At 46.7% G+C, this 26,069-nt stretch overlaps 1 protein-coding gene across 2 annotated transcripts in view; it reads right to left on the reverse strand.

The window, feature by feature from the left end:
- The window catches only part of PSAT1 (phosphoserine aminotransferase 1), a 33,669-nt gene extending 11,750 nt beyond the window's left edge, over window positions 1-21,919 (reverse strand). Inside the window, exons 1-7 of one of the 2 annotated variants that reach the window (XM_055272196.2) lie at window positions 21,692-21,919; window positions 18,313-18,373; window positions 16,966-17,035; window positions 14,063-14,268; window positions 12,534-12,706; window positions 10,373-10,542; window positions 522-650 (exon numbers count right to left, since the gene is read on the reverse strand). In XM_055272196.2, the coding sequence (XP_055128171.1) occupies window positions 522-650; window positions 10,373-10,542; window positions 12,534-12,706; window positions 14,063-14,268; window positions 16,966-17,035; window positions 18,313-18,373; window positions 21,692-21,751 (869 nt within the window). In that variant the 5' untranslated portion in view covers window positions 21,752-21,919. The remainder of the gene's footprint in view (window positions 1-521; window positions 651-10,372; window positions 10,543-12,533; window positions 12,707-14,062; window positions 14,269-16,965; window positions 17,036-18,312; window positions 18,374-21,691) is intronic. The other variant, XM_055272197.2, reaches the window with a different exon arrangement.
- Between the last annotated feature and the right edge of the window lie 4,150 nt (window positions 21,920-26,069).

The following is a 26,069-nucleotide window of genomic DNA, read 5'->3' on the forward strand; positions in this document are numbered from 1 at the left end:
GGAGTCAGCCCATGCCAAAGCCAATTCCATTCACAGACTCTGGGATAACAGCATCTGTCTTATAATAAGGAAAGGAGTGAACTTTCTTAAAAAGGGAGATAACGCAGAAGAGGAGGCCAGGAGTGAGTATTTATCCTAAAGATCTCTAACAGGAGTCCTTAAATTGACACATTTCAGAAAGTACATTTGTTTTTTTTCCCAGAAAATATACAAAGGAGGGAGTAGACGGGACCTACCCCAGGGGGTGAACTGAGATTCTTCCCCAGGGCAATGTCTTTGGTGTGAGAAACATCACCACCCACTGGGACACAGGTCCCAAAGCCTGAGAGCCCCGGGGTGGGGTACAGGAGGGAAGAACTCACCACCCATTCCGCTGCTCCTGGGGCCCAGGACCACCCACACTCACCAGTATTTTAATGTCTCAGAGAAAGGTGAATATGTCCACTTTTCAAAGGTACACAGTATATATACGGTTTTAAATTCACAAGAGGCAAAATAGGAGATAAAATCCATTGACTTACACGTAGAATCCTTGAGAATTATCAATAATCTCATAAATTGTTTGAGATTTGATGGAGCTAAGCTTCTCCATGGCTGCGGCACCTCCATTGTTTTTAATCCACTCCAGAACCAAGCCCATGACGTAGATGCTAAAATGAAGATTTTTTAAAAATCCGTTTAGCTCATCTTTGCAAAAGTAGAACTATATTCAAGCAAACTGCTGTTTAAGGTGCATTAAAACAGACTTAAGCACATTATTTGAAATAGACGAGATAGTCAGGTGCAGTGGCTCATGCCCGCAATCCCAACAATTTGGAAGGCCGAGGCGAAAGGATCGCTTGAAGCCAGGAGTTGGAAACCAGCCTAAACAACATAGCAAGACCCATTTCCATAAAAATTGAAAAATTAGTCAGGCGTGATAGCATGTGCCTATAGTCCCAGCTACTCGGGAGGCAGCGCAGGGAGGAATGCTTGAGCCCAGGGGTTCGAGGCTGCAGTGAGCTATGATCACACCAATGCACTCTAGCCTGGGTGACAGAGCGAGACCCTGTCTCCAAAAAACATAAACCAGGGCCCATGTGAACAAGAGCATGTCATCAAGCAAGGACTAGGGTCAATCCAATTCTAGACCCCTGAGGGCCATTCAGAAAAAGGTTTAATGAGATTTTTCACTAAACGTCATATCAGTCCCTCCTTGTCTAGCTCAAGCCCTAATGTAAACTCTTCTTGACAGCCAGAACACACTTCCTTATCTCCACCAGAAGGCATTAGCAGACCCCAATCCCACCCCTACCCACAGCGAGCTCTTCACTTTCTGAACTCCCAGAGTGCCTTGCCCCTATTATCTGCACAGTTTTTTTCCACTTGCTCTTTTAAGTTTCTGTGTGCCTGTGGTTTGGCCTCTGTGGTCTTGGAAGGCTAGAAGCCCACACTGTTCATCTTTTCTACCCACAGCCTTAGCACAGTGCCTTCCAGCCAGCAGAGAGCACTGTGGCCAAGTGGTTAAAAGGATGGGCTCCCCCCCCAGTCCTGACTCCCATTGCAGGGCAGCCACTCACTAACAGACTACCCAGAATTAGTCACCTTGGCTTTCCCATCTGGAACTGGGAGATCCACCTACCTGTGGTGGACACCTGGCATTTTATCCACCCTGCTCTTCCCAACTCCACCCTCCAGCCAGTATGCAGATCCAGCAAGGCCCCTGGCTCCCTGGTCTCAGAGTTCAGCATAGGACCTGACTGGGCCAATCAGGGCCTTCCCTGAGATTTTCTGAATTGGGTGTGGGGAGAAAGAGTGGGGAGAGCAGAAAAAGAGGCAGAATACTAGTGCAACTGCGAGACAGGAGATGAGAGCCCTAGGGGATCATGTTTCTAGGAAACATCTGAAGAAGGCCCATCTGAAAATGAAGCCAACATTCCCACTGAGAGAAGCCAGGATCAGAAGTGGAGAGCAGATGGAGGAGGATTTGTGTCCCTGCTTCCAGGAAGTCCAGCTGCACCTGGGCCCTTCCCGCAGCTTAGGACCGTCCCTTTCTGAACCAAGTGTTTCAACTTCTTCCTGCCAGACCAATGCGTAGCACAGGGCCTGGCATGTGGCAGGTAGGCCACACAAATGGCAGTCAGTAGTCCCTTCAAACTTAAGCTGAAAATATGAAACACTGAGGAGTGATGCATGGTTTTCCCCAGTCTGAAAGCCCCTCTCCTTAAAAAGATGCTAAAGGCTCCACGTGTACTCAGTAAAAGCCCAGGGCACAGGAGGAGAGGTTGCCCAGGGAAGACACCATCTCCCTTAAGCTTGGAGTCTGGAGGTCAGCTGCCAACTATGCCCTCTCCAGAGGTGTGAATCAAAGGCCCCCTATGGGAATTGTGCAAAAATTTACTGGGAGTCAATGCTCAGCTAAGATCTAGGGTGGGGATACCCAGCTGCTTCCTCCTTTATTAACAGGAGGGGACATTATGGGGTCTGGAAAATGCTCTAACAGCCAGCAGCTTGTCACAGGGAAGCCTCCTATACCAACTGGCTCATTCACTGTCTCAAGTGGGACCCAAGGCCTGGGTGCGGCGGCTCATGCCAGCTCATGTTGGCAAAACCCAACACTGGGCTGCCCAGAGGGGCCTTAGGCAGGGAGAACCCAGCACCCACAAACATCCAACAACGTCTCCTGAAGCTTCCCCAGCCTACTCCCCCAGACAGCACTGGGAAGAAAGAGCAAGAGTGGCTGCTGGCAGAAAGGGAAGGCAGGGAGGAAGAGAAAACAGCCCCTGAGAAATCCACAGCCTCAGCGGTAGCTCTCTGGCTAACATCCAAGAAGTCAGAGGGACAAAAGAGAAAGAAGAAAGAGAAGGGAATGAGTACTTCCTGAAGTCTACTGTGGCCTCAGCCTATTTTTATTGATCACACTAATCTTCGGGTTAGAGCCACCATCATCCCATTTTCCAGATGAGGAAACTGAGGCCCAGAGAGCTTAACTTGCCTCAAGTCATCCAGCGAGCAGCCTAAAGCCCGGACCCCAACTCTAGCCTGTCTGACTCCAAGAGTGCAAGCTCTTCCCACAAGTATCCAGGCCCTCTGCTTTGCCAGGGGCTGCAGGGCTCCAGCCACTAGCTCCCCTGTGAGTGGGACTGTAGGGCTATCACCACACACGTCACAGTGGCCAAGTCCAGCACACAGCACACATGCATGTGGGTGTGCATTCCAGACACGAGGCTGCCCAGCCCTCTGTTCAGCAGATGCTCTGCAATTCCCACTTCACTTCCAACTGCTCCTCTCCCACACCTGCAGCCTGCTCACCCCCCACCTCCACACAGAACCACAGAAACACACCCTGCCATGTGACTGAATCCAAGTAGAGCCCAGGTCACCAACAATACTTCCAGGTGACCAAGCTTCCCTTTTGGCTGCAGCTCTGTGTTAGCTCAGGGTTTCAAAGCTGACATGGGCCCTTGCTGCACTGTGGATTTGGTTTCTCTAAATCCAAAGTGCAGCAAGGGCCCATGTCAGGTCCACCATCCTAGCCAGACCTCAGTACCGACGCCTGAACCCCTAGCTGGCTGCTGCGCTGACACTCGCCACCCATGCCCTCTGGCTTTCTTAATGGGATCTGAGGAGGCAAGGCCAGCAGAAAGCTCACCCACTTTTAGGGGCTGCCTGGAGCCAGCACCCGTAACTTGGCTCTATGAAGCCTCAACAAGAGGCAGACAACTCAGAAGCAAGCAGGCTGTCCTGAAGACTGAAGACATCCCTGGGGTAGGAGGTCCTGCCTCCCCTCCCACCCAGCCCTCTGCAGAGCACTGATGTCTAGCCCCTGTGACTCTACTTAACACAAGACCCGTGTGGCTTCTAGTTCTTTATTAACTCATGTTTCAACTCCCATACCATCTAAAATCTTGAAAACACAAGGGCTGTAAAATGCTTGCACAGCTTACAGTGTGGTCTCAATTCTTCCCACTACCAGTGTGACATTTTTAACAGATTTATGCCTTCATTTCTAAAATGCCACCTGCAAACACATAGGATAGGGTTCCTAACTCTGCCTATTAAATGATTAAATAAATCGAGGTATGTCCATTCTACAGGACACCATATATATTTTAAAACAAAAAAGGGCCAGGTGTGGTGGCTCATGCCTGTAATCCCAACACTTTGCGAGGCCAGTGTGGGAGGATAGCTTGAGGCCAGGAGTTTGAGACCAGCCTGGACAACATATTGAGACCCTGTCACCATAATTTTTTTTTTTTTTTAATGTAGCCAGGCATAGTGGCACTTGCCTGTAGTCCTAGCTACTTAGGAGGCTGAGGTGGGAGGATCACTTGAGCCCAGGAGTTTGCGGTTTCTGAGAGCTATCACCACACTGCTGCACTCCAGCCTGGGCAACAGGGCAAGACTCTGTCTCTAACAAAAATAAAATTTAAAAGTAAAAAATAAAAATAGGCATTTGAGCTGACATAGCAGAATGCCCATGGTATATTATGGAATGGAAAAATAGAATTCACAGAACAGTTTGTATGGTAAAGTTCAAGTTCCATTTGCATGATTAAATATATGACTGTATATTTGCATAAGCCCAGTTAAGGGTCTGTTAGGATACAAAGCAAGCAGTGAATAGTGGCTATCTTGGTGACTCTGCCCACTTGCAAGTGTTTGCTAAGAGTTTGTTACTGTTTGTTTGTTCGTTTCTTTGTTGGTTTGTTTTTTGAGGCGGAGTTTTGCTGTCACCCCGGCTGGAGTGCAGTGGCACGATCTCAGCTCACTGCAACCTCCGCCTCCCAGGTTCAAGTGATCTCCCGCCTCAGCTTCCAGAGTAGCTGGGATTACAGGTGCACGCTACCACGCCTGGCTAATTTGTGTATTTTTAGTAGAGACAGGGTTTCACCATGTTGGCAAGGCTGGTCTCGAACTCCTGACCTCAGGTGATCTGCCCGCCTCAGCCTCCTGAAGTGCTGGGATTACAGGCGTGAGCCACCACACCCAGCCTAAGAGTATGTTACTGTTATAAATTTTTTAAAGCAATACAAAATAGTCCCTGTGCACCAGGGCTTAGAAAAGGACACCAGAAAATCCCCTGGAAAACTCCCTGGCTGTTCTAAGACTCCAACTCTGCAGATGAGGTTCTGAAGTTGATGTTATGGCACAGTTTTCTCAGGAATCGGTGAATGTAGCCACTGAGTTGAGCACTTTTCCCAGAGGAAAGCTCCCAAAACTGGATCCACTACACACCCCTCTGTGAATTCCAGGATTCCAGGCATCCCCATCCCACCGGGAGAAGGTAGTGGGATGGGACCAGTGAAGCCTTCCAAACAGGCCCACAGACTTAATTTGCATGCTCCCATTCTTTTATTTATTTATTATTATTATTATTTTTGAGATGGAGTTTTGCTCTTGTTGCCCAGGCTGGAGTGCAATGGCGCAATCTTGGCTCACTGCAACTTCTGCCTCCTGGATTCAAGCGATTCTCCTGCTTCAGCCTCCCAAGTAGCTTGGATTACAGGCATGTGCCACCATGCCTGGCTAATTTTTGTATTTTTAGTAGAGACGGGGTTTGTCCATGTTGGTCAGGGTGGTCTCCAACTCCCGACCTCAGGTGATCCACCCGCCTCGACCTCCCAAAGTGCTGGGATTACAGACGTGAGCCACCGCACCCGGCCTGTTCCCATTCTTTTAACAGGCGGCCTAAAATTAATGGTCTATTTGTTTTGTATTCTTATCAGTTACTTCACCTCATACTGCAGCTAAAACAAATGTATGCTTGTGTATTCAGTTAGTCATGGTAAGTAAAAAATATTTTGTGCAGTCAGAAGGGAAGTTTAGGGATCTTTTTCTCTATCCACTAATTGGGGTTAGTGTGTTCTACTGAAGGGTTAAAGAGAACAGCAGCGTGTCCTTTATTCCACTCCAGTTCATCACTCAGGGCTACGGAGCAATGATTTGAAGGCAGTTTTATCCAGCACAATTAAATCAAAGTTCCCAGGGCCTATGGTCATTAGACTCTGTGGGAAAAAAAAAAAAAATGGCATCTTTTCAAAAGTGAGGCCTTTTCAAGAACTCTACTATGTGATACAAAGTTCTGAAGGGTTCCAGGTACCCCATCAGCCTCACATCACGGAATGGGGAGGGGATTTTGCACACATCTTGATGTCTCCATTTGCAGCTTGTTCTCATTGGGTGAGCAATGATTTTCTAACCTTGCATGGTTTTTGTTTTGTTTTGTTTTTGTTTGAGATAGAGTCTCACTATCTTGGGATTCTCCTGCCTCAGCCTCCTGAGTAGCTGGGACTACAGGTGCCCGCCTCCATGCCTGGCTACTTCTTGTATTTTTAGTAGAGATGGGGTTTCACCATGTTGGTCTGGCTGGTCTCGATCTCCTGACCTTGTGATCTACCCTCCTCAGCCTCCCAAAGTGCTGGGATTACAGGCATGAGCCACCATGCCTGGCCTAAACTTGCATTTTTAAGTACTGCAAATGAAATCCATTTAAAGTCATAGATTTATGGTTAATCTTCAATCACACAGAATTAGACAGAACATTTTTTTTTTCTTCCTATGGGGTAAAAAGAAAGCAAAGCAACTTCCAGAGAGCACCTTGGAGTCAGAATACATTACTTTGGTATCTTTCATCTTCTCTATTTATAAATTCTCATCATATTATTAACAATCCTGACTGGCCCTGAAATGGTCTCAATGATCACTGTTCTGATCTGTCTAGGCAAGAAACTTGGCCCCTTTTCTGCCCTTGTTTCTGGCTCTGTCCTTCCTCAGGCAGGAAAGCTCTGGAAGGGGAGTTCCCACCCTCCCCCTACCCCACCTCCCCACCCTAGTGGGCCAGAGGAGCCCAACCACTGGTCAAGGTCAGGCCAAGGCCTGCACAGGAGGTGGTAGGGGAGTCACCACATGAGAAACTCTCTTCTACGACAACTTTCTGTGTCTCCGGGTCTGACTCCAGCCATCTTCATCTCCCATTAGAAAGACTGGCCTGCTTTCTCACTGTTCCCCTAGTGGTCTCTGCCCCTAATATTAACAAACACCATGTGTTAATCTGTTCATTTCTTTTTTTTTTTTTTGAGACGGAGTCTTGCTCTGTCGCCCAGGCTGGAGTGCAGTGGCGCAATCTCGGCTCACTGCAAGCTCCGCCTCCTGGGTTCACGCCATTCTCCTGCCTCAGCCTCCCGAGTAGCTGGGACTACAGGCACCCGCCTCCACGCCTGGCTAATTTTTTGTATTTTTTAGTAGAGACGGGGTTTCACCATGTTAGCCAGGATGGTCTCGATCTGACCTCGTGATCCGCCCGCCTCGGCCTCCCAAAGTGCTGGATTACAGGCGTGAGCCACTGCGCCCGGCCGCGTTCATTAATTTTTTAAAAAATGCTCTTCAAGGTAACCCTTGGAGAAGGTACCAGGGAGTGACTGTCTGCCCTGCCCCAAGCTGTACCCTGATCACAACTTGCTGGCCTACAGGCTGTGGGACAGTTCAGGAACAGCACTCTTTCCCTGCCCGCTCCCACCTTCTCACTTCTGAAATGGGTGATGGTCTTGGTCTCCTCTGAAAGCCTCCTCTAGCTGCAAGGCAGGCCCTGGCCCCATCTCCAAACAGGTAAGGACAGCCTCCTCTACCTCCACCTGCCATGTGCAGCCTGGCATCTCGGCCCCTTCTCTAGGAGGCTAGGGCTTGAGGTCCCCAACTGCACCTCACCACTCAGCCTGCCCAGTTCTTGTGTCCCAGTTGGCCAGTGACCACTGGTGCTTCCCCAGAGGTAAGACGGGTGAGTGAGAGGTAGGACTCAGCCCCACCCCCATCCCTACCATGAATTTTAGAAACATTTCAACCAAGGTGAAAGACAGTAGGGTTTAGAGGTGACCAGGAGAGTGCATCCCAGAACACGCCCCTGAAGAAAGTGGGAGACACAATGTGAGGAGCTGCTGCTCTGCATCGTGTGACCAAGCAGAAATCCAGTGGAATTTTCACCAGAATTCTGACACTGAAAAAAATTCCGGCAGTAGCTCACGCCTGTAATCCCAACACTTTGGGAGGCCGAGGCAGGTGGATCACCTGAGGTCAGGAGTTTGACAGCAGCCTGGCCAACATGGTGGAACCCTATCTCTACTAAAAATATCAAAAGTAGCCAGGCATGGTGGTGGGCACTTGTAGTCCCAGCTACTCGGGAGGCTGAGACAGGAGAATTGCTTGAACCCGGGAGGCGGAAGTTGTAGAGAGCCAAGATAGCGCCACTGCACTCCAGCCTGGGTGACAAAGTGAAATTCCATCTTAAAAAAAATTTTTAAAAATTCTTTCCTTTCTATAGTAAATTATGTAGAAGATATTTTCCCTAAGCAGCACCTGGAGGAGGGGAAGCTCTGACAAAATCCTGGCCCAGATGGAACCACTAACTGCACCAGCCTGAGCCCCCTCTTTCCTACGCTCCTTTAAGAGAACTTCCACCAAGACGGGAAAATCCTGTTGAGGGAAGAGCTGGACTCCAACAGTGACCTATTCTCCTAAGGCAGAATCCTGCAAACACACACAAATCCACACTCATCCTTTTGCTGGTGAAGAGAGAGCAATAATGGCAGAATGTACATACCCAGTATCTAGAGGCAGACGGCCTGGGTTCACACCCCAGCCAAGCCACTTCCTAAAATATGACCTCGGCTTCCTCACTTGCAAAATGGGAATCATGATCATAACACTGGCTACCTACTAGGGTGGTTGGGAGGATTAAACAATCATATACATAAAGCATCATGGTCCTGCATTACAGTGGCCCTGGAAAGATAAATCTACAAACTCCAGCTCTTCCCTTGTGTCTGCTCCTGCTGAGGCTCTGAGAACTCAAAACAACAATAATAATATAGCAGTTAATATTTATCAATCACCAAGTGCCAGGTACTCAGTGAAAAATTTAAAATGTTTATATATATATATATACACATTTATTTATATGTATATATATACACCCACATGCATATAAATAAATATGTATATATATAAATAAAATATATGCATATCTCAACTCATTTAATCTTCACAGCAACCCAATGAAAGGGGTACTATTATCACTTCTAGAACCTACTACACAGACATGTTAAGTGACTTGCCTAAGGTCACACAGCTAGTAAATTCTAGACTGTCTTAGGCAATTGTAAGTCTTAAGAGTCATGAAGATTTTCTCAAAATACCCAAGTTTGGGAGTTACAGGATCCTGAGGCAGGGCAACCTTGCTCTTCCTGAAGTGCTGCAACACAGCTCCCACTCAGCAAATGAGAGCCAGGCTAAAAGGACCCCTTCAGATTAGTCTAAAAAACAGAAAGATGTTGGCTGGTTGTGGTGGCTCACGCCTGTAATCCCAACGCTTTAGGAGGCCAAAGCTGGCAGATCACCTGAGGTCAGGAGTTCAAGAGCAGCCTGGCCAACATGGTGAAAGCCCGTCTCTACTAAAAATACAAAAATTAGCTGGGCCTGCTGGCACGTGCCTGTAATCCCAGCTACTCTGGAGGCTGAGGCAGGAGAATCACTTGAACCTGGGAGGCGGAGGTTGCAGTGAGCCGAGATCGTGCCACTGCACTCCAGCCTGGTGACAGAGTGAGACTCCGTCTCAAAAAAAAAAAAAAAAAAAAAAAACCCAAAAAGGTATTTAAGCCAGTATGTTCTCTGTCAGGCAGCCAGCTTCCCACAGGCCCAGCAGAGAAAGAAATGAAGGCAGGGGAAGCCCAGCCTTTGAAAGTTCTTCTCCAAAGCCGCACTGGCTGTTTGAGATGCAGGCCACAGCACCTCATGTATAGAGAGCTTTTGGGTTAATGGTGAACCACCGGGTCCTGGATTACAAGACTAAACAAAAAACATCCCCAAAAAAGAGCAAGAGGAAAAGCTGATCAAATGGTAGAGGGTGCAGAGGGAGAGGTGAGCTGGGCAAAGAATCTGATAGGATATCTGGGGCATTTGGTCACCAGCTCCTGGAAACATGCTTTACTTTATTTTACTTATTATTTGTTTGTTTGTTTGTTTATTTTGAGATGGAGTCTCTCTCTGTCGCCCAGGCTGGAGTGCAATGGTGCCATCTCAGCTCACTGCAACCTCTGCCTCCCCGGTTCAAGCGATTCTCCTGCCTCAGCCTCCTTAGTAGCTGGGATTATAGGCATGTGCCACCACGCCTGGATAATTTTGTATTTTTGGTAGAGACAGAGTTTTATCATGTTGGTCAGGCTGGTCTCTAGCTCCTGACCTCAAGTGGTCCATCCACCTCGGCCTCCCAAATTGTTAGGATTACAGGCGTGAGCCACCGCGCCCAGCCTTACATGCTTTACTTTAAAATGTAACCTCTGCTTTGATGAAAAATAGTGAGACCCCTCCCTGGGTCCACAAGACTGACTCCCAGAGTTACCTGAAACATGGAGGTGTGTTGTACAAGGAGCTGTTTCCAGCCTGCACCTTGTATTCTAGGACCGAGGGGCACTCTTGGAGGGCAAATCCCAGCAGGTCATCACGGACAATCACCACGGTGACCCCAGCAGAGCCGACATTCTTCTGGGCACCAGCAAAAATCACACCAAACTTAAAAAGAGAAAGACATGCTGTTTAAGAAGGATTTGGCCATTTTTCATACATGTATGCAAACTTCCCAACTCTTCCCAAAGCACAGTTTTTTTAAGGAAATGACTCTATCCTGTGTAGGGAGCAGTTCATACTCTAAAGCAATCTCCATGTGGACAGCAAACCCATACTCAGAGTTCCAAAGCCTGAGGATGATCCGTCGGCCTGGTCCTCACCTGGATGGGGCTAACCCAAGCCCATCACTGCAAAGTCCTGGCACATACTCACATTCACTCTGCATACCTCCCTTCTACCCCCAAATCAGTCTTTAAAGTGGGGCCTCTAACTCTCCCTGGTAACCAAGAGAAGAAACTTTTTTTTTTTTTTTCTTTTAGATGGAGTCTTGCTCTGGCACCCAGGCTGGAGTGCAGTGGTGCAATCTCGGCTCACTGCAACCTCCGCCTCCCGGGTTCAAGTGATTCTCCTGCCTCAGCTGCCGAGTAGCTGGGATTACAGCGTGCACCACCATGCCCAGGGAATTTTTGTATTTTTAGTAGAGACGGGGTTTCACCATGTTGGCCAGGCTGGTCTTGAACTCCCGATCTCATGACCCGCCCTCCTCGGCCTCCCAAAGTGCTGGGATTACAGGCCTCAGCCACTGCGCCTGGCTGAAACAGATTTTTTAATCTATTTACCTCTGTATAAAAGAACAGTCAGAAGGTGTTGAGAAAGGGACTGCTATGACAAAGAGAAGGGATGGGACAAGCTGCCTGAGGGAGAAGAAATTATAGAAAACAGAGGCTTAAAGGTACTTTAGGTAATTCTGTTGTGCAAGATACAGAACCTGTCCCATGCCTCTCTCCATGAAACCCTTAGGAATGAGCGTCGGCAGGAAGTTGGGGGTAGGGGAAAGTAATTTATAGTTATTTAAAATTGCCAGTGCCTGGCGATAATAAAAAGCAGACCATAAACCAAATACAGTATCTCTAAACAATTACTATTCAGCCTTAAAAAAGAAAGGAAGTTCTGACACACACTACAACATGGATGAACCTTGAAGACATTCTGCTAAGTGCAGTAAGCCAGACACAAAAGGACAAATAGTACATGATTCGCTTCTGGGAGGTACCTAGAGTAGTCAAATTCACAGAGACAGAAAGTAGAATGGAAGCTGCCAGGGCCTGGAGGGTGGGAAGAGAGGGAGTTAGTGTTTAATGTACAGACTTTCATTTGGGAAGATGTAAAAGTTCTGGAAATGGATGGTGGTGATGCCTGCACAGTAGTGTGAATGTTCTCAATGCCACTGAACACTATACTTAAAAATAGTAAAAATGGTACATTTTATATTAAATGGTAAAATTTATTATAAGTATATTTTATCCCAATTAAAAACACAGAATACCATTCAGTCAGTTCAACTGTTGTTCTTAGATTCTTTTTTTTGACCAAATTAATAAGTTTTTAATTGTTTTTTTTTGACCAAATTAGTAAGTTTTTAATATATTTTTTTTTATACTATTGTTCTTAGATTCTTTACCCGCATCGCCCCCTGGGGCATGTACCTAGAGCACTGGTCCCACTGCCCTGCCTTGGCCAGCCACTCATAAAACAGTATCCTGTTGATACTTTTGGAGGTGGGTACCAGGCAAAGGGAAGCTCCCTCACATAGGTCCCCTGGGCTCGAGATAATCTGCATCTGCCCTTGAAGACAAGTCTTTCCTCGTCTGTTGACCAAACAAGTTTCTAAGAACCACTCTCAAAAGCAGGTAGTTCCCCAAGGACTCGAGTGGGACCCTGTGAGGCAAACATCACCACAAGGCTGGGAACAGCAGGACTCAAGCACTGCAACAGCTGGGAATTCGCACCTGGCAGCCTGCTCACTGGCAGCTGCCCTGGCTCAAGGGTTCTGCAGACCCCAAACACCCATGGTTGTTCCCGCTCTTGTATATATTAAGATGTCCCTGCAGAAACCGAGTCAGTGGGTTCCCCCCACCCTGCCTTTTATACTCTACCTTGGAAACATCCACTGGCTTGGACAGGAAGTTTGAGGACATGTCACAAACCAGTACTGCTCCCTTGACATCAGGTATAAAGTCAAACTCCACACCATGCACCGTCTCATTTGCGCAATAATACACGTAGGAGGCATCTGGGTTGAGGTTCCAGGTGCTTGGATCTGGAATTTCTACAACAGAAGACAAGTTTGAGACTTTGTACTTTTCACTCTCCTCTTTCCTTACATAGATGGGAGTCAACCAGGAGACTGACAGGCCTCCCCTAGCAGGGAAAGACTAACTGACTCCAAAGCATTGCACAAGTGAAAGCACCCTCCTAGCCTCATCCTTTGTTACCATCGTTACCAACATCCTGAGAGGATGAGTGATCCAACCTTTCGACTTTTACTGGGAACAAATCATCTTTAAAAATGGCATGGGAAGGTGGGCATGGTGGTATGTGCCCATAGTCCCAGATATTTAGGAGGCTAAGGTGGGAGGATCACTTGAGCCCAGGAGCTGGAGGCTACAGTGTGCTATGATCGTGCCTGTGAAGAGCCACTGTACTCCAACCTGGGCAACATAGAAAGACTCTGTCTCAACAAAATAAAATAAAGTAAATTTTTTCAAAAGGCATGGGAGATATCTGAGTTTTTACTTGTCGCCCAGTATCCATCTATCCTACATCCACTGATGGACTAGTAGCTTCTTCTGGGAACCCCAGCCCTCACCCACTCTCAGCCCATGTAGTTCAGGGGAGCCAATGAAACCCACAGCCCAGAGGTAGAATGCAACTCAGGCATGGCCACAGGGACTGATTCAGAATGGGGCACAGGACATAAGACCATTACTGGGAATGCTCCATAAAGGCATTGAAACTTGGGAGAATATAAGGTCAGGAGCAGCTGCAGCCACCTTTCAAGAGAGGGACAGCTTTTTCTGTCTGTGGAGCCACCAGGTCCTGGAGACATTGTTGGGGTCCCTGATCAAGCCATATCTAAAGCCAAACCAGCCCCTGGACTTTTTCAGCTAATTAGCTGAAAAACTACTACTAACTACTGACTAGTTTCTGCAAGAAGAGTATGCATAGGCCAGGCTCAGTGGCTCACGCCTGTAATCCCAGCACTTTGGGATGTTGAGGTAGGCGGATCACCTGAGGTCAGGAGTTCAAGAGCAGCCTGGCCAACACAGTTAAACTCTGTCTCTACTAAAAATACAAAAATTAGCCAGACGTGGTGGCGGGCACCTGTAATCCCAGCTACTCGGGAGGCTGAGGCAGGAGAATCGCCTGAACCTGGGAGGTGGAGGTTGTGCCACTGCACTCCAGCCTGGGTGACAGAGCAAAACTCTGTCTAGAAAAAAACAGAAAATAAAATAAAGTAAGAGTATGCATAGGCTCTAGTCTTAGCTAGTACAGCCACCCAATCTAAATGGTAATGAACTAACAACTGTCAAGGGGAGAAAATAATTGAAAACTACAGATTGCCCTGGGTCGGGGTAACCCACCATTCAGCATGTCACCACCCAGCTCAGCTCCCAGAACTTACTTGTATAACTCCCAAGTTTAGGGTGAACGATATTTATAGTCCCAAACTTCTTGGCTTCTTCTGCGGCCTTAGCTGACCAAGCTCCTGTCACCACATAGTCTGCACACCTTCCTGCTTTCAAGCCAATCAGGTTTAAGGGTACAGCACTGAACTGGCCGGACCCACCTCCTTGCAAAAAAATCACCTTATAGTTGTCTGGAACGGCTCTGGGCAGAAGCACAGGTAACAGTAAATACATAAACTCATGTGGTCAAAGATTGAGAACAAGTGATGCTCTACCAAGTGCTTTACCTTGGGTGGATTTACTACAAGAAATATGGTAATGTTCCAATACGACTTTGTCTTCCCTAATTCACTCATTTATTTATGCAATCCTTGGACAACTATTTACTGGAGACTGTGTTGAAAGCCTAGGGTTACTGTTTGACCTGAAGCTCTTCCTCCTCTTCCTAGTAACAATAGCCTGATGTTCCTTTAGGAAACTACCCTTCTGCCACTCTCAGTCGACATGGTTCAACTGTGGTCAACCCTGGCTCAAGGGGATGAGCACCTGCCCCAAGCTGGCCAATGGAATTTGGTATTGAGACCTTTACTCAAACTTCTGGGTAAGGAAAGCTGTTTCTATTGAGGAAAAGAAGAAACTTGTAGGAGCTAATCCTGCAACCAATGGTGGCCACCCAGTGAAGAGAACACATAAGAAAGCAGAGCCAGAAGATGGGGGAAAATCACCTTCCTGCAATCATTTAGAAGCACCTAAATCCTCCTGCATTTATCTGTTAGGTGAGACAATACATTTCTTTTTTACTTAAGCCAGTGAGTTGGGAGTCTTAAAACTTGCAACCAATAATCCTGTGTTATGCACCATGCTATGAATCAGGTGGATGTTGGGCAGGGGGTTTTGATAATGTTTTAGGCCTAGCCGTGAAATCATATATCTATTATACATCAAAATAAAAAGCAAAATTATTTGACTCCAGGATGAAAAATTAAGATAATGATGAGAATGGCTACAGGCAGTAGAAATAAGCCCAGCTCCAAAAGGACAAGGCCATGGAAACTGGACCCAAGCCTTTGAGTAAGGTCAGAGCCTGCGAATAGGTGTACAGAAGCCAGATGGCCAGGGAACAGAGCTCCAGCAAAGATATAGAGGTAAATTAATAAAAGGCAGGGCAGTGTGGCAGGGTCTTGCGGAATGGGGTGGTAGGAGTGTAAATATCTTGTCCTGAAAGATGCATGACCTACATTCAGTGCTTAGTAGGATAGCAAGCAACCAGCAGGTCTTAGGAGACTCGCCATGAGGTTCTTAGCAGCTGGGAAGACCGATAACCCAAGACAGAGTTCCAGATTCACATTATTCAGATGCAGGGCAGTTAACAAGGCCAAGAATTAGATGGAAAGAAACCAGGCCGAGGTCTACGTACAGGTATACAAGGTAGGAACCAGGTTAGGAGAAGAAAAGATAGGCCCTTAAATTGAACTGGGACCACAATCAGAGGAATTTCATAGCCATTTGGTCAAATGCCATCTCTCCCAGGCTAATGTTCCAAATACCCACTCCATGAAGGACAGGATTGTCCTGTGAATGTGACATGATACTCAGCAGGCCAATGGACGAGAGAAACCAAGCAGATGGCTACCAGCTCTGAACATTCACATTGCAATTAGTGTCTACGGCTCCGCACAGAAATATCACCAAGCCTGCCCCATCTGAATCATTTTATCAAGCAATTTGAAAAAGAAAACTTGAAATAATCAGTATAATTCCGATTTTGTTAATGTAATAATGCAAGAATGGGTCCTAACATATTAGTGATTATCCCTGATTAGTGGGGTTAAAGTTAATTCCAGTTTAGTTGTGAGCTACAGTGTTTTTCCTACCATAAATGTGCATTATTTCTGTGAGCAGGAAAAAAAAAATGGTATGCTTTCAAACTTGCTATATTCGTAGGTTTATGTGAACGTGTTTATATAATATATAAAAATCTCTCCTTTAAATAGCAATCTATTTAAGAATAAGGTATTCTCTGGATAGGAAAGGCAGTACAGATAACCCAGGAGACTTCGTCTAAGCAGCAGTTCCTACAGTTCAGAACTCTTAAAATTAGCCAAAGAGCCTGTTAAAAATAAAGTCTCTCTGGAGATTCTGATTCAGCAGGACTAAGTGGTGCCCGCCACTTTTTTTTTTTTTTTTTTTGAGACGGAGTCTCACTTTGTCACCTAAGCTGGAGTGCAGTGGCACGGTCTTGGCTCACTGCAAACTCCACCTACCTGGTTCAAGCGATTCTCCTGCCTCAGCCTCCCGAATAGCTGGGACTACAGGTATGCACCACCATGCCCAGCTAATTTTTTCTTTTTTTGTATTTTTAGTAGATGGGGTTTCACTGTGGTAGCCAGCATGGTCTTGATCTCCTGATTTCATGATCCACCCACCTCGGCCTCCCAAAGTGCTGGGATCACAGGCATGAGCCACCTTGCCCGGCCCCACTTGAATTTTTTAATATTCCCCCTAACCAAGTGACTCTGACAGATGGTATGAGACTCAAACTTCAAGAACACCTGAACTAGTTTATAGTCAATTATGCTGACAAAGATGACCATTTCTTTGTCATTTACATCTCTTTCACACCAGTTTAACTGCCACAGTGCTGAAAAATCTTTCCTAGATACAATGATTTCAAATCTTTGGAAATATCACATAAAATAAAAACAAAACGTACAAACACAAGATGAGGAACAAGTAAAAAGCATTAGGTAGTAATAGTGAATTGGAGAGAATCTTAAAAGGATTATCTCAAATTATGAAATATTCTGAACAAACAATAGAGTGTAGAAAATATTGGAAGACATCTAGGTTTAGGAAGTATTTAACAAAAGTCACATGATTTGGTCTTTTTTAAACTTACAGCAATTCCCGCACAAGATTCTCTGTATTGTTAATAATCTTGGCAAAATCTGATGACCTGTGACTCATTTCTGTGAAAGATAAACAACAATATTAAAAATTCCAGCTCAAAACCAAATGAATGGAAATACCTATGAAATTTGCAAGTAAACAACAATACAGGGAAATTTGAGTTATTCTGCATTCAAATTGTGGGCCAAGGCTCACTTAGTTTAGGGGACCATCCAAACTGATTTTCAAATTGCAAACATTTTAGCTTGATAGTCATGGCAGGAGGATTTTTCAAGTGGTACATTCATTGAGCAAGCTATTTATTAATTCATCACTCTGTGATGCTCTCTGTGATTCTTCTTACCATCTCTTTCTCACAAATAGGAATCCATGTGCAATAGTTGCCCTTTAGGTCTAGAGCACAAAATTCCATGCTGTGATCTCACTTCACAGAAATCTAAGTATATGTCCCAAACCAACAGGAACAAAATTTAACAGAAATAAGCAATACAGTTAACCCTGTGGTCTCTTAATACCATGCAGTCTTCAGAACCACCAAAAATAAAAGAAAATAAGTTTTAGAACGCAGAGGTCCTCTTCCCAAAAAATATAGGGGAAACTTAATAAGATTATCAATGTTCGAGGTCTTCATAAAAGGCTTATGTACTTTTAAACTTTAATGAGGTTGTATTTAAGTACAATAAAAACTGTAAATTGAATGTAAAGCAATATTATAAATGTTTGGAGGCACTGTTATGCAAATATACAGTATCTTCCGATCCTAAATCCTATAATTAGCAAAAACCAATTATGACAGGGTAAGCTGAGATGTCAGAACCTCTCACCAGCATTTATGCTATTTTCAAAATGGTTTCTATCAGACACACAACCCAAGCTATTAAAGTTTAAAAATGTATCTATAAAGGCCTATAGGAAGACCCTATAGGCCCTGTAATTCTATATTTGATGCATTTAAATTAGTTCCCTTTGAGCCAGGGCTCAGTGGCTCAAGCCTGCAATCCCAAAACTTTGGGAGGCCAATGCGGGAGGATTGCTTGAGGCCACGAATTTCAGATCAGCCTGGGCAGCAAAGTGAGATCCCATCTCATGGGATCTTTAAAAAATGTTTTAAACATTTAAAAAAAATTAGCCAGGTGTGGTGACGTGTACCTATAGTCCTAGCTACTCAGAAGGCTGAGGCAGGAGGGTCACTTGAGCCCAGGAGTTGGAGGCTGCAGTGAACTATGATCATGCCACTGTACTCCAGCCTGGGTGACAGAGCAGGACCCTGCCTCTAAAAAAAAAAAAAGCTTCCTTTGAAACATGGACATTCACAGAATTCAAAAGTAAATCTTACCAAGAACACTAATGCCAACTCCTTTGTAGTCTAATAACTCCTTTTGTATCTCTAACAACACCTAGAAAAAAATAAAGGAAAATAGGGTTATTTCAATATGCTCTGCACTGCTTTCCCTCTGCACATATAAACCTGAGGAGGGGACAAGGAAGGGTCTACAGTGAGGTCCCCAGGCATCCATCCCCACCCACAGCCAGTCTCCTTCCTCCCCATGTCCACAATGCCAGCGATGACGCAACTTACACACAAGGTAAGCATGAAATTAGGCAATGTGACTGATGTTGATACACTTTTTCCAAAGGCCTGAATTTACTGATACCCTAGAAAATGTCCCCTTCACAAATCTCATTCACCACTCTCCTAAAGCTAAAGTACAGAATGCATAAAGTTCTGGGTTAAAGGGACAACAATAAAAAAAATTATGCCCAGATTATACAGGTAACTCAATTTTCCAATCTCTTTTGGTCTAAGGTGCTAGACTGGGAAGCGTGGGGTGGGCAGGAAGAAGGAAGAGCCTGCTGTGAATAAGATTTGTCCCAGACTTGCTGCAACAAGTCTGGCACAATGTTGATAGTTGTTGAGTCTCAGAGATGGGTCCTTGGAGGTTCATTACACTACTTTTTTCTTTGTGTATGTGAGGATTCCCATAACAAAAAATAAAGAGAAAAAGCAAAGCTTTAAAAATGAACATAAAATAAGTGCAAAGGCAACCAGCCAGAGAAGGTCTACAAATAGGAGGCACTTTTTTTTCTTAAGATACTTGCTAAGGAGGGCATCATTAAAACACAGCTATAACCTAAACTGGATTGCAACTTGTCTCAAAAAACAGTATTTTAACAATAAAGAATTAGACAAGACCGGGCGCGGTGGCTCACGCCAGTAATCCCAGCACTTTGGGAGGCCAAGGCCGGCAGATCACGAGGTCAAGAGATTGAGACCATCTTGGCCAACATGGTGAAACCCCGTCTCTACTAAAAACACAAAAATTAGCTGGACTTGGTGGTGGGTGCCTGTATCCCAGCTACTCGGGAGGCTGAGGCAGAAGAATCGCTGGAACCCGGGAGGCGGAGGTTTCAGTTAGCTGAGATCACGCCACTGCACTCCAGCCTCGTGACAGAGCAAGACTCTTCTCAAAAAAAAAAAAAAAAAAAAAAGAATTAGATTAAAAAAAGACTGCCTTGATGACTGGGTCTAAGAATGTGTTATTGTTTTCTGAAATGTTGGATGCTTGTTAGCACTAACTGATCAAATAAAATAGAGTGAATCTTTTCTTTTAGTAAGGAGAAACATTCATCTGTGAATAATCTTTGAACTTGTTCTTGAGACTGTATCTTTCTTATAGACAGCATTCGTTGAAAATAGTTCTATAAAATTTTATAACCAAAATAATTACAAGGAGTTTTAAGGACTCCTACTGAAAAATCACACCTCCCTAATCCAGTAGGTTTTTTTTTTTCCAGTTGAAGAATGCATTGCTTTTGTGGATCATAACCAATTTTTTTGTGGTTGTTGTTAAGAGACAGGGTCTTGCTCTGTCACCCAGCCTGGAATGCAGTGGGACAATCACAGTTCACTACAGCCTCAAACTCCTGGGCTCAAGAGATCCTCCCACCTTAGCCTCCTGAGTTTCTTGGATTATAGGCGTGTGCCACCACACCCAGCTCACCACTAATTTTTTTAATGAAACAGAACAGACTAGTGCAGGATAGAATACAAAACAGTGTATGTCACAGGTAATTAGGCTACACATCATTTCATAAGGCATTTATTTTTGTTTGAATGTGTATACTTTGTCATTTTGTAAACATGTTTTTCACTGTAGGTTACAGTCAAAAAAAGTTTGAAAGCTTCTCTAGTCTTTACAATTCAACTAAATCAAGGAAACACATAAAAAGCAACATCTGCCCGCCCCCTCACCCTCCTGCCCCCCAGGTTACATGCAATCGAAGGGCAAAAATCCTCCCAGCAAAATTAATAATAAATAATTGTATTACTGATGACAATTGCCATTACAATTATAGTAATAAATTAATAACGAATTACATAGGGAACAAACATTGGGAACACTCCAAAACATGGGGGGTGGAGGAGGAGGCTACAGGAAATCTCCACAGCTGGAGCAGGGAATCTCGCCTAAAATGAACTGTAACCACTGAGAAAAAATAAGCCCTGTCCTCTAAGCTACTGTGAGCGCTGCCCCTAGAAAAGTAAGAAGTCCTTTCCCCTTTAAAATTGGATTCTCTGTTCTTAGCACAACACAGAGGAGGCTCTGTCCCAGGGAGATTTCTACTCTGCTCAACAATTGATAATTGTAAAATACTTGGCTATGCCTCATGCTGCTCCAACATATTATCAGCTCTATCCTGGTTAGAAAAATAAAAATCTAACAGCAGCGGCAGCCGCCTGACAATGGGCTCAAGGCACATCGAAGACTTTGCCTTCTTCACTGCGGGTGGGGCTGGGGACGGTGGGTTTGGCGGGGGAGGGGAGGAGCCGGGCTGGGGCCTGGGAAGGCAGAGAGTGAGTTCCACCAGCAAGATCTGACTGTGGCCCGGGAGAGAATTCAATCATTTGGTTTACTCCAGAATGAAATGAACAGAGAATTGAGTTAAGCAGCCCAAAGCCTACCAGAGTTCGAATACTCGAACGCCTTTAGGGGACAAGCAGGTTAAAAAAAGGAGGGGGGTGGGGAGAAAGGCTTTAGGAAAGGGTAGGTTCTATGGGGGACAAGGAGGGGAAAGTTGGACTGAAGGTTTTCAAATTTACATTTCTGAAAAGCAGTGTTCCTAAGTGCTGGCTAAAGCAAACACGGGTGTAAGGGGTAGGGGGGCACCCACAGGCGGACCTTTAAGTTTGCAATCCCTTTCAGCTAACGTGATCCACTGCAATATGCAGAACCTGTCATCGGTTCATTCCCATTCATCACTCATTCACACTATGTCCATTCATGCATCCGCTCCACACTGCCCGGGCTCGCCGCACAGCTGCGCGAGGCGAACGCAGAGATCAGAGCTTTTTCTTTTTCGCCCCGCCCCAGCCTCCGGACCGGCCCAGGAGATGGCACAGCCTGGGCGTCTGCAGGTGCGTAGCACCGGCGGGACAGCAGGCCCCGGCCAGCTGAGTCGTGCACTGCCTCGCACCAGCAGTCAGGGCCAGGGGCAGCTGCACGGGCACGCCTCGCCGAGCTTCCTCACCAACTGCATTCTTCCCGAAGCCCCCCTGCCAGAGCTGCTGATCCCGCTGTGCACGCTGATGCAAAGCGCCTAGGGGACTCAAGGCAGGGAGCGGGAATCCGAGTGCCACACGCAGGGATGCAAACCCACCCGCGTACGTGCTCCCGCCTGAACCTCACTCCCGGCGCCCGCTCACGGGGACTTACTGAGTGCGGCAGCTTGGCGGGACCAGGCCCAAAGTTGACCACCTGCCTGGGGGCGTCCATGGTGCGGCGGCGAGGGCGGTGAGTCAGCCAAGGAGGACCGAACGCGTGAACGGCTGGCGTTCCCGGCCGCTACGGTGAGAGTCTGCAGCCGGCTCCGAACCCCCGCCTTGGTTCCAGCGCCGAGTCGGCGCCCCATTGGCCCGTGCAGTCGGAGGCCCTGCGCTGATTGGCTCGCGCGAAGGAGCTCGCATCCCCATTGGTCGCGCTTCTGAGCCGAGTCGGAGCAGTTGCTCCTCCTCGCGTTTACCGTTTCAACCCCCATTTTTGATCAATGCAAGGAACGCGCGAGATTGCGCCAGCCAGCCGAGCCGGCTCGGCTGCGCGCTCGCCCGAGGATTGTGGGCGGCGGGAAGAGACTGCCCCTGCCAACCTGCCTTCGCCCCTTGAGCCCTCAATCAGGCCGGTTCCAGTCCTCCAACCCCAGAGGACCTCAGCTCCTCTCTCTTGGCCGAAAGGGCAGTTGCCGAGCAGATTTGTAGCCCCCATCCACCCACCTCTCCACCACCAGCCCCCAGTTTGGGCTGTGATGTATTTGTTCCAGAACCAGCAGTCACTAATCTACCAAACTTTTCAAAGCACCCCCACGGGCGTCAGATACCCCAGTGGAGAGAGAGGACCCCCCAAGACTGGAAGCGCAGGATGAAGAAGGGCCGCGGGGGGGTGGATAAGGTTCTTTGTATTTGCACGTGGGTCCCGAGTTCCTGCAGGATTAAAGAACGGAGGTGGCCAAGGACGCAGGGAGGAGCTATAGCCTGGGAAGCGCGGATGCCCGCCAGGCAAGTCCTTTAAAGTCGCTGATTCTCCATTTCCTCCTTTGTGAAACGAGTGAGCTGGAACCCTGCGACAGCCCTCAGGTTGCGCCCGCGCTGACAAGCTGTGAGTTTAGAAACGTGAGGAGATATTAACAAGAACGCGATACCCATAGGGCGCTGCAGCCCAAACCAGAGGAAGGTGGCCGCTAGCCAGGCCAGGCGCAGGGCCAGAGCTGCACAAACTTTTCCACGGAAGTGTCCTTCTCAAAAGAACTCCAGTGGAGACCCGCATGGGGTTCTGAAACAGAAAACCCTTCCCCCTACCCTGCAAGAAAGAAGTTCCTTTGAAGTCTGGAATTTCATCATTTTTAAACTGTGAATTCTGCATTCTCTGCCATAATTTAACCTAGTTTCTTTTAATGTAAAAATATTTTCCCTGAGTAAAATTGATGCGCCAGGAATATATACAGTCCAACTGCCCCCTTTAGAGAAGGCTTGTAACTGGACAGGGCTTTGGCTTTTGTTTGCTTTTCCTGATGAAAATGTGGGCGGTATGGGGCTGAGAGCAGAGGCACTGCTCTGGATCTGGGAATTGGAGGGCAAAGTTTCCAGAAAAAGGCAAAATGAACAAGGCCCCTGCGTTCCTCAGCAACTTCATTAAGAAAACCGCAACATTGAAGACAGAAATCTCAGCCCAAAAACTCAGGCATGCAAGAAGCATCACATATCCATTATTTCATGTAAATAACTCAGTTATTATATATTAGTAGCTGCCCCTAGCAGCTAATCTACTGGAGACTAAGGGAGTCAGCTTTCATCCTTCCTGGAGTTAGTTCCTAACACCAGGGATATACACAGTCCCATATAGTGGGTTGGGAGAAGGGACGGCACATCCATTTGGTCCTCTGTTCCCAAAAGATATGGCTGAGTTGTTTCCACTGCCCAAGCTATGTGGCTGCTTGGGTTGATGAGCTCCCTACTACTTCTGTATCCCACTAGGGGCACAGGAATTTGGGGTGGGTGGCGGTGGCTATTGTCTCATCTGCTAAGACATCCCCTGCAGCTATTCCTCCCAGGGGTCCTGCAGTTTCCAAGACGGTATTTCAGGGACACAAGTCACACATACCCTCAGCCTCAGGACCCACTGACCTCTGTCTTCCTCCTGTCCCTGGGCAATCTCCTTTTCAGTCTAGAGAAAATCTGTCTTTTCCATGTTTCTTCCTCACACTGTGCCCACAAACACCTTAAACCAGAGCCACAAACTCAAATGCCTCCAGGGGCCACTCAGGGATAGGAAACAAGTAGTGGGAACTGTGGCAAATTGAGTTCATTTGTCCATTTGTGGCAGAGGGGCATGCGGCCACTGCACATTTATGATTCCCCCCATCCATGGGATAGGGTTGGTGGCAGGAAGTGGCTGCTCAGACCGGCTTCATGTTTCCCAGCTCCCTTTGCATCTAGGTGAGCCACATGACTGGGTCCCCCCAGTGGAATGTGGGCCAAGTGGATGTGTGTCACTTTCAGGCCAGGGCGGTTGAGAAATGGGTGTGCTTCTCCACTTCCTTTTTCCCATTCCACAGGCTGAAAACAAAAAACTCCCTGGCCCCTAAGGACAGTGGAGAAATAGCAAACAGGGAGCCCCAAGTCCCTGAATCACCTGCACCAGACTTGTCATATGTAAGTGAGAAATCAACTTCTTTTGTGCTGTCACTGAAATATGAGAGGCGATTTGTTACAGCAGCTCACATTATCCTAATTATTATGCCATCCTAAATGCAACAGCTGAAGTTCAGATCCAGCTGGTTGTTGCCAAGCAAATGAAGTTGCTTGAGCTATCTTCACATTTTGAAAGAAAACCCAGGAACCCAGATTTTTATGTGACATCTCATTTTTAAACATCTACAAATGTAAATTTCAGCAAAACACTGTACAGATCAATATTCTGAGGGGCAAACTCCAGCTTATCTGAGGCCTTATTGAGCCTACATGTAACAAACTCTCCGAAGGACTGTTTATAGTGTTCTGCCCTCAAATTTCCTCCAGTTCAACAAGGAACACTCTCAGCTAAGTGCTTGAATAAAGAAGCAGCAAAGGAGGAAACATAATTTAATCTCAAAATATTTTGTCCTTCTTGCCTATTTTGCACTGATCTATAAAGACAGTCCAGGCCGGGCACGGTGGCTCACACCTGTAATCCCAGCACTTTGGGAGGCGGAGGCAGGTGGATCATGAGGTCAGGAGATCAAGACCATCCTGGCTAAAACGGTGAAACCCCGTCTCTACTAAAAATACAAAAAATTAGCTGGGCATGGTGGCGGGCGCCTGTGGTCCCAGCTACTTGGGAGGCTGAGGCAGGAGAATGGCATGAACCCAGGAGGCGGAGCTTGCAGTGAGCCAAGATCACACCACTGCACTCCAGCCTGGGAGACAGAGTAAGACTCCGTCTCAAAAAAAAAAAAAAAAAAGAAGACAGTCCAGAGGAACCCCTGCATTGTGTGAGGGATCCTCCCCTCTTAGTAGATTCTCATTTAGCAAGTAAAAGAAGCTTCTTTATGAAATACATATTTTGTAAAAAGGCAGAAATTCAATTTTCACAAGTATTATTCACTGAGTACTTCTATATGTGAAAGATGCTGGGCTCTGCTGCGATTCCCAATCAGATCCAGCCATCTTGTTTAGAGAGGAGTGCGAAGAGAAGTAGGCAACATGAGCAGGAGAGAAAATCTATTTGGAATGAGACAAGATTATTTCTGCTGCCCTTTTTGTAGTTGGAGCTAAAGATCCTTTTCCCTTATCATTATTCCCAGAAAACGTGAGGAAGGGAAGCTGGGCGTGGTGGCTGACGCTTATAATCCCAGCACTTTGGGAAGCCTAGGCGGGCGGATCACTTGAGGTTCGGAGTTTGAGACTAGCCTGGCCAACATGGTGAAACCACGTCTCTACTATAAAAAAAAATTTGAAAAATTAGCCTTGCATGGTGTCTTGCACCCATAGTCCCAGCTACTCAGGAGGCTGAGGGAGGAGAATCGCTGCCCCCAGCTCCAGCAACCCACCATTCTACTTCCTGTCTCTATGAATCTGACCACTCTAAGTACCTCTTGTATGCGGAATCATACAGAATGATTGATCCCGGGAGGCGGAGGTGGCAATGAGCCAAGGAATCGCTGCCCCCAGCTCCAGCAACCACCATTCTACTTCCTGTCTCTATGAATCTGACCACTCTAAGTATCTCTTGTATGCGGAATCATACAGAATGATTGATCCCGGGAGGCGGAGGTGGCAATGAGCCAAGGAATCGCTGCCCCCAGCTCCAGCAACCACCATTCTACTTCCTGTCTCTATGAATCTGACCACTCTAAGTACCTCTTGTATGCGGAATCATACAGAATGATTGATCCCGGGAGGCGGAGGTGGCAATGAGCCAAGATTGTGCCACTGCACTCCAGCCTGGGTGACAGAGTGAGGCCCTGTCTCAAAACCAAAAAACAATTTAACAAAGTGGGAGAGAGGCAGTAATCATAGTTTATGTAGCAAAAAGAACCCAAAAGTCAACGTCCTATTACTTT

This window comes from Symphalangus syndactylus, chromosome 3 (assembly GCF_028878055.3).
Source record: "Symphalangus syndactylus isolate Jambi chromosome 3, NHGRI_mSymSyn1-v2.1_pri, whole genome shotgun sequence".
NCBI classification, from domain to species: domain Eukaryota; kingdom Metazoa; phylum Chordata; class Mammalia; order Primates; family Hylobatidae; genus Symphalangus; species Symphalangus syndactylus.